Source organism: Cinclus cinclus, chromosome 3 (genome assembly GCF_963662255.1).
Source record: "Cinclus cinclus chromosome 3, bCinCin1.1, whole genome shotgun sequence".
Taxonomy (NCBI): domain Eukaryota; kingdom Metazoa; phylum Chordata; class Aves; order Passeriformes; family Cinclidae; genus Cinclus; species Cinclus cinclus.
In genome coordinates this window covers 112,604,875-112,613,615 of record NC_085048.1, presented here as the reverse complement: position 1 = coordinate 112,613,615, position 8,741 = coordinate 112,604,875, and the positions used below count along the sequence as shown (strand labels likewise).

At 45.5% G+C, this 8,741-nt stretch overlaps 1 protein-coding gene across 1 annotated transcript; it reads left to right on the top strand.

Annotated features, from left to right (window-relative positions):
- The first annotated feature begins 1,633 nt into the window (after window positions 1-1,633).
- On the top strand, window positions 1,634-8,741 carry LOC134042054 (serine/threonine-protein phosphatase 4 regulatory subunit 3B-like). Its single transcript, XM_062489130.1, is given in 12 exon segments — window positions 1,634-1,826; window positions 1,829-2,382; window positions 3,153-3,230; window positions 3,429-3,542; window positions 4,322-4,438; window positions 4,628-4,759; window positions 5,410-5,551; window positions 5,976-6,134; window positions 6,814-6,983; window positions 7,317-7,455; window positions 7,928-8,118; window positions 8,667-8,741. Coding segments are annotated over 12 exon segments (2,064 nt in total).

The window sequence follows — 8,741 nt, the reverse complement described above, 5'->3', positions numbered from 1 at the left end:
ATGTCTGATGTTGGTCTCCTCATCACAGCAGATGAAGCTGGAAGATTTGGTGCCCTTTCTTTTGTGGGTTCAGCTTTTCGGAGGTCTGGGGCTGGGATGGAGCAGCTCCTTTGCTCCTTGCTGGTCGTCTGCTTCTCCCATCAACTCTCTAATCTCAGACCAAAACCAAACTGAACTGCTCAGGAGGAAAAAAAAAACCAAAAACACACAAAAAAAGCCAAACCAAACCAACCAACCAAACAAACAAACAAAAAACAAAACAAAACGAAAAATCGTGGAAGGTTTGTTGTCAAAGTCTCCAAGGTCAGGGAAGGGATGAAAAAAACCTCTTGGCTAAGCTAACAAATCAAAGCTAGCTAAGCAATAAAGTCTGCCTGTCTGCAGGGAACCACAGACACCTGCCTGGGAGTGAGGCTTTGGAAAAAGCCTGCACAACAGATCCCAGGCACAACCTCTGCCCCTGGACCCACACTTCAACACTTCCAGGGATGGGGCATCCACAGCCTCTGGATGGCTCATCTAATACCTGGATCAGGAAGTTGGCCTCTAATCACCCCAGGAATGCCCTTGGTTGCCTGCAGCCACCTGTATGACTATCCCAGCAGATGCTGGAGAGCTAGATGTTCAAGAATACATTCAGTGCAGCTGACTCAGGATGCAGCTGCAGTACAAGGTGCAGGTTGAACTCTGGGGGGGCAGGAGCCCAAGCCCAAGGCAAGAGGCCATGAACTGCCCTTTGCATTACAAAGGGCACAGGGAGCTGTGGGGCAGCCAGGGGACCAGTCACTCAGAGACAAAGTACAACCTAATGAGCTCCAGACCTTCATGAACTTAGACGGGGAGGGGATAAAAGCACAGGTGTTTCTTTATTTCAGGTTCCTCCTCAGAGGCACCAGCTTGAGGCGTTCTTTTGTTATTTAGTCACTGCATCATGATTAAACTGTTCTGAGGATCCGGACATCTGTGTCTCTGCTACGGGAAACCCAGGGTTAAGCTGGTAAGGAAGCCTGGTCTGCCTGGGTGAGAGTGGAGTGTACACCTGTGAAGGCCTTTGGTCCCACAGGAGGTGATGTGAGAATGACTCCAGAGGGGCTCCTGGGTGGTTGGACAGGGAAGGTTCCTTAACACTGAAGCCCTCCCTTGCCAGCCTCTTGCTTCTGCAAAGCCCATAGCCCTCAGCTCCAGTGCTCCAGCTGGGGAAGTGTCCCAGCATGCTTCCATGCTGATAAATTTTGGAAGGCACCTAAAAGCTCGTCTGGTTCCAATGTCCCTGCCATAGGCAGGGGCGCCTTCTCCTAGAGCAGGTATCTCAAAGCCCCATCCAGCCTGGCCTTCAACACTTCCAGGGATAGGGGCAGCCACAGCTTCTCTGGGCAACCGGGGACAGTGCCTCACCACTCCTCTAGTGCAGCATTTCTTCCTAATATCTAACAGAAACAGCTCAAGGCTATTGCCCCTCTTCCCTGCCTGCCCTTGGGAAGAGGCCCTGTCCAGCCTTCTTACAGGCCCACTGAAGGTTCTGGAAGGGGCTCTAGAAGTTCCAAAAGGTCAGCAACCACCAGGAGCCGTTGGTGATCTACCGTAACCCTGGGCAGTCATGAGCCCAACATTCTAAAATGTGGGAGTTAGAGGGATGGACCAATCAGCAGGCTCTGACCCAGGTGACATCACAATGGCTGAGGAACACCTGAGGCACTTGGAGGGGCAGAGCAGCAGAAGGACAGGGCAGAGTGGCCTCCTGTCCTGCTTCCCTCTTGTCCCCTTTGGGTATTGCTGTCACTCCGTGGCAGTCAGCCAGGAGCTTCTTGAGGCAGAAGAGGAGCACCTAAAGAAATGGGTAGACGTAGGCGTTTCATGAAGCTGCCTACCTGTGAACTCTCCAGCCTTGGAGAGATTGCAGAGCTAGTGACCTCTGTTCGCCTCTCACGCATCCGTGAGGGAAAGCTAGCGCTGGCCTTGAGGAATAAAGGCTATATTGCAAAGCTGCTACAGCTTTTCCAACTCTGTGAGCACTTAGAGTACACCCAAGGCTTGCATCTTCTGTTTGACATCGTGAGAAAAATTCTGTACCTGGACAAAATGATTCTGTATAAGGTGATGTTTTCTGATGACTGCATTATGGATGTTGCCGGATGCCTTGAGTACGATCCTTGTTTGGCTCAGCCAGGATTTTACAGGAAAACCTTGACCAAAGGAGAAAAGCTTCAGGAGGCTATTCCTATCAAAGACCCTAAACTCAGGCAAAAGCTCTACCAGGTGTCCTGCGCAGAGTACATTCGGGCCATCATCATGCCCAATGCGTTGGGTTTGGAAGAGGGTTCTCTTTCTACCCTCAATTCCTTTATCAGATCCAGCAAAGAGAAGATTTTACTTCAGCTGCAGGTAAGTGTTTTTTAATGTGGCTTAGATGGGATCTGCAGAGATCCTTCCGGCTGTAGTTTGGAAGTGGTTTGCAGCTGGCGAACACCATATTCACAGGCACTTTCATTTGCACCATGTTTTGAATGCTGCAGCCAACCTGTAATCTGTTAATCTCGCAGAGATGGACTGAAAAGGTGCCTTGCAATGCTGCAGATGCAGAAGAGGGAAACTGATCCCCTTGGGATCTTCACAGTGTAGTAAGAATGGCGCAGGTCCAGTAGGGCCCAAGTTTTCTCTTGGGTGGCATTTTTTCCATCAGAAATGTACCAGTGGCTTACCTAGAAGTTTATGTGCAAAGTGCTGTCAGGGAGTCTGAAACAAATTAGCAGTGTCCTTTTCTGTCCTTTTGATGTGGGTGTGGGTGTGGCAAATCCCACACTGAGTCTATGGGGTTGGGCAGATCTGCAAAGCCTAGGGGTGGCAGGGCAGAGTAGGGAAGGAAATGTCACACTCTGTAGACATGAATTTAGGGATCATCTTTGGGGATCATGCCCTGTGGCCAGCTTTACCTGTGGCTCTGGTGTCCCGGAGATGCTTCAGCTGCACACAAGGAGTGCTGAAAAACTGGAAATGATCCTGCTGGATGTGTTCTCTAGCATTTGCCTTCTCGCTGATAAAAATAATGGCAGTGTTGAAAGTTTGACTTTGTGCAGTGTGGGATCCTCGAAAGATCATGCTTTCACTTTCCAGAAGGCACTGTGTAACTGGTGTTGTTTTTGTGTGCTCCACAGAAGGATGAGGAATTGTTTTCTGAAGTTTTTGCACAATTAATGAACGAAGCTACATCTGTCGAGCAATGCTGTGCATTGGTAAGTCTTGGTGGTCCCTCAAAGGCTTTAAATGAGAGGGGTGAATTAGAAAGTGAAAGTGTTCTGAGAGTTCTGCAGTCTCAGAAGCACTTCTGGAGAAGCAGCCAGTACAGCACCCCACCACCCATCCCCAGTACAAATCCTTTCAGAGAGTTTTCCGACTCAAATACACAAAACTTTTTATCCCCTGTGCACCAGATGAAGTTTCTCAAGGAAATGTGTGCCGTGTCTTTCACATTACCTGAGACAAGACATGAATTTCCTCAGACTTTGGCAAAGTTGGGATTTCTTCCAATTCTTGAAAAGTTAATGGTAAGTGAGAACTTAGAATTGGTTTTAATAAAACTAGAAAAGCTCACAGCCATTTAGACTTGTAAAACATTTTTGGATCTGCTGAGCACCTTTTTGGAAGTCTGATTAGAGAGCTTTGCTCTGCTGAGAGTGGAGGTTGCTGGCAATGTCCAGAATCCAGAAGCTGCCCACAGTTCTGCTCTGCAGTAGCCTGGCTTGACCGCTCTTACTATTTTACTTTTCCTAATGGAGAAGTCTGAGGGCAGTGAAGTCCTTGTGGCAAGGTAGTCAAAAGGTGAAAGAGAGTCATGTGGAAGCTTCATTTTTGTTTTGTATTTTTTTTTTATCAGAGAAAATCACATCCTTTAAGGAAAGGTCTGAATTCTTGTTGCCTGTAAATGGGTCTAGAAACCGTTGTGCACCTTGGCTTGTACAGTGTTCCTTTAGTACCAAATGGATAAATTGTGGACAGCAGGCATAGAATATCAATAAAGTCTTAGATATTCCAGCAAGTAGGGTGTTGTGAATGTTTCCAGCCTAAGTTAGGGCTCTTACATTCACAGCAAGCCTTGTGCCCTTTCTGAAGGAAGAAAAGAGCGGGGAAAGGATTTGCCTGATTCCTTGTGGCTTTTCTGTAACAACATGATCATGTTTCTGATGAAAATTTTTGGAACAAGATGTTCTCCAGTTTTTAAGCTGCCTCTTCTTTGCAGCTTCATGGAATAAGAAATACCAAACTTTATTTACTCTAACAAATTAATCTTTCTTTCTTTCTTTCTTTATTTTTTTTTGTATGTGAGGGAGTGGATGATCTGCGAGTTAGATCTGCTGCTACAGATATATTGTCTGATCTAGTAAAATTTAGTCCAGCCACAGTCCACGAATTTGTCATGCAAGAGGCCCGACAGAGTGAGAATGTGAGTAAAAGTGGTTTGGAGTTTGTGGAATAGGCCAGTTTTAGGGCAAACAGGATAATAACCGGCAAAATGAAACCTGAATTTTTGTGTTTTGGTTTAACTTTTATTTTTAAAAAATGGCAGAAAATGGGGAATTCATTCCAGTCTTGTAATTACTTTGTGATTTCTTTCTTTTGGATTGTTTTGCAGGATACCCAAGTCATCTTTGAGGTCATTAAGCAGATAGTCTGTAGCCCCGACCCTGAATTTGGAGGCAACCGTCAGTTAATGGAGATTTTGTGTGCACTGATCGATCCAGAGAAAATGATCGACACACTTAGTGTAAGAGAACATGAATGGCAGAAGAGACGTCTTGTTAAGTCTTGTCAAACTTAGAAGCCTGATATTTTCTATGGCTGTGACTGTGGGCAGAGGGCAAAAAATTATAGGGTTTTTCAATGGAGTGGAATGTGTTCTGACAACAACTTTAATTAAGCCAACCATAAGATAATTTTGCTAATGAGACGTATGTGTCTGCGGTATTGTGCCAGTATTAAACCACACAGTCCCATGTGTCAGTGCCCTAGAACTGTCTGACCATAGCTCTCTCCACCTGGACGATAAATCCTGAAAGATTTGAATACATTCCAATGGGCCAGAATACCTGTGAAATGGTTTACATGTTGTTCTGGGCAAAACTACATGCCTTTCAGAATGGTTTAAGGACACTTTTTCCAGCACTTGGAGTCACTAATGCTTTTTCCAGTATATAGTTGCATCCATGCTGGGGATTCTTGTAATGACAGCTCAGTTGGTTGGATGCCCCACAAGTTTTTCCCAAAAGCAAGACAATTGATCTTGTGTGAAGACAGTTCTGCAGACCCAAAGAACTCCGTAGAATTCTTTGTAGGCTGCTTCTGCTGTTACCACTCCTTTGAATTTAAAAGGTTGCATGTGAATGCCAGTGTTTAATGAAGTTGTTGTTGTTTCAGCTTTTAGAAATATTTGAATTTCTCGATATCTTCTACGACCGCTACATTCATGTTCTCACTGCGCCACTTCTGGCTCATACCTCAGAAGAATGGTATGAAATAGGTAATGACAATTTAAATATTTTTCCCTTTGAAGGGCCTGGTAACGCTGCTGGAAACAGCAGTAGACCTGTGATGCCTGCTGGGAATAGGCTTGCTGCAAGCTGCTGTTCCTCCAGGGACAGGGATTATGTGGGCAGGAGTTTCCGTAGCCCTTTCCTGATGCTGTGAATGCTGGCATAGCTTGATGGCGTGCTTTGTAAAGACGTACTTCCTTCATGGATATTGAGATTAATGTCATAGTTGTAGTAGTCTAATTTGAAAGAATATTTACTGAGAAGGCAAAAAAATCCACAGCTGTGTTTGTTGTTTTCTTCTGACCCAATGTCCTGCTTCCCCAAGCAATCCAGTAAAACACATCTCCCCTGACAAGATGTCAGGAAATGCAATAGCAACTGAGCTTAGTGTTCACTGACAGTACAGGATTTATTTTTTGGTACAACTTAAGGCATGAATTTCTCTTGTAGACAATTATCAAACAGCAGAAATACTTGCCTCCATTTTGGAGCTGCTGTCCTTTTGTGTGGAACGGCACAAGTATCACATGAGGATTTATATGATGAACAAAGATCTCCTAAGAAGATCACTGCTCTTGGTGAAATCCAAACACAAATTTCTGGCCTTGTGTGAGTATGGAACTGTTGTGATTTCCTTTCAAAAGGTTTTGTGGGTCCTGCGTGGAAGGTGTAAGTGTGCCAATGTACGCTCAAAGTCAGAATTCTTCTTCATTTGCTGAGTTTCATTGGCTACAGTTAAGGAATTTGGAAAAGCAGAGGTGGCAGCTGTCTGTAGCACAGACCAGTGCAGTTTCTGGTGAGCGGTGGATTGTTGTCTCTTTTGAAGTCTGCAGGGATCCTTTCAAATCTCCATGACAGGATCCTTTGTAATCAGATTTCTTGCCTCATTTCAGTGGGAGTTGCGTCCTTTCTTAATAATGTCCTGAATCTGGTTCTCCTTGTGGCGAGTGAATGAAATGCTGTGAACCAGGGTTTTGAAAGACTCACGGCTGGTTCTGGGAGGGGAACAAGTAAGAAGAATACAAGGGAGTTAATAGTTTAACCTCATGCCTGCTGGCAGGCATTGCTGCTGGACGTAATAAAGTAATTCATGGTTCCTCATGAACTTCTAATATCCAGGAAAGTCAGAGAAGGAAAGAAAGGTGATCTGTCAACCCATCTGCTTCTGCAGATTTGCAGGGGGGGGCATCTTCCTCTTGGGATAACAGCAGGTTTTTCAGTTCTTCCACAGGAAGGTGAGAGCCCTGGCATGTGGTTGTTGAATGCCTGAATATCTTTCTTCACACAGGTGCTCTGCGTTTTATGAGGAGGATAATTGGCCTGAAAGATGAAATTTATAACCATTACATCGCTCTGGGAAACCTGTTTGAACCAGTGGTAAATGCTGTGTTGGACAACAGCAATAGGTGCAACCTGCTCAACTCTGCCTTGCTGGAGCTGTTTGATTTTATCCAAAAGGTAAGTTCAGCAGCAGCCTCAGCCCTGACGTGTCCATGACCTTACAGGGCAAGAGGCAAAAGGCAGGTTTCCCAGATAGCAGCAAACATCCTGTTTTGATGGAATGGTCACAAATGGCATGGGGATATGTTGGTGAGTCCGTTGTCCATTTCTAAGGGAAGTTCAATAATTCTTTCTAGATTTCAGCTCTTTTCCTAAAAATAAACCTGATGGCTCCCCATTTGTTCTTGACAAGAATATTTGGGTTCTAGTCAAGGAATCGGTTACTTTGCAAAAGAAAAGCTTTCTGCACATGACCATTTGAGACTGAAGCCCTGTTTTGTTCTTATTCAGGAGGACATTCAGTTCCTTATTGCACATATAGTTGAGAACTTCTCTGATGCACTGGAAGCTTCCAAATACATTCACACATCCCAGGGACTGAAGACAAAATATGAGCAAGAAAAAGACCGGCCAAAGGGGAAAGCAAACAGGTATGGCCCAGTTTCTGTCTAATGAGGATGCCACTGACTGCCATTCTGCAGGCCTGCTCCTTGGTTTTTCATTTCCCATAGAGCAGCAGAAGCAGGTGGCTGGGATTGGGGTTGGGTTCCATTCTTGCCGAAACCTTCTTGGGTTAGAGGAAACCCCCATCTACCTTTCTTTGAGTAGAGCTGATGTGGACAGCAAGTTAAGTGTTCTGTTGAGAAAACTCTCAGCTTATGAAGAGCAGAATCTTGCTCTGTTCTTCTGAGTTGGGATTCAGTTTGCCTCATTATCAGCTGGCTATTTGTCAAGTTTGCGGTGAGGGTGGAAGAAGGGATGGAGCTGGACTGCCTTCCCCAAGTCACTTAATTCATTCTAAAGCTTTGGAAGCCATTTCTGTCCTGGCTGAGTCTGAAACACCAAGCAAAGCTCCAATCACTTGCCCTGTGTCTCTTGCAGGGTCCCCCCTGTATTTTCTGGTGCGATGTTTGCCAAAGAAGCAACGAGCTTACAGGTGGATGAAGAGCTGCAGTTCAGTGAAGATGAACAGAAGGCAGCTGCAGTGCCACCAGCAAGCTCCAGTGGCTCCTATCCAACAAGCATAAGCCTGACCACAGTGGTGACAGTCCCCAAGGTGGGAGAGAACTTTGGTGGAAGCTCCTATCCTCATGTAGGACAGCAGAGCGGCCTCCTGGGGCTTGACTGGGTGGAAGGCGGCACAGACAGCTATAGCCTTGTTCAGGGTATCTTAGGGATAAAGTCACCCAAATCCCTGACTACTTCCACCAAAAATGAAAGCCTGACTAGTTTAGGGGATGGTTTAAGGAGGTTAGGGTGGGACTGGAGGCTGTTGTTCATCTGGTGGGCACAGGTTAATTTTGCCTCTTCTGCTGGATTGAACTCTTCCTACTCTTTGGCTTGCTTCCTTTCCCAGCTAGTGCCCTGTGTGTGTGATATACAGGTGGGATTGCCGTTTTTGGAATCTATTCCCCATCAGGGAATGAATAAGTTTTTTTTAAGCAGACAAAATGCAGGAAGTCATACCTCTTTTGTGGCTTTTACAGCTGAGCATTATTTAAATCTTAGCTTCCAAGCAGCTAGAGAAAACTGGGGCGAGCATTTTATTGCACACCCCTTTTGACCTGGGGGCAAAAGAGATGTGCAGCGTGTATTTTGTCCATGTGGGAATTTCATTTTTGTACCTTTTCTAATTGGCAGAGACGTCTGTTTGAAGTATTTAATAATCCAGATGACAAAGACGATGAGACACCTCCAAAGAAAAGAGCTCGTTGA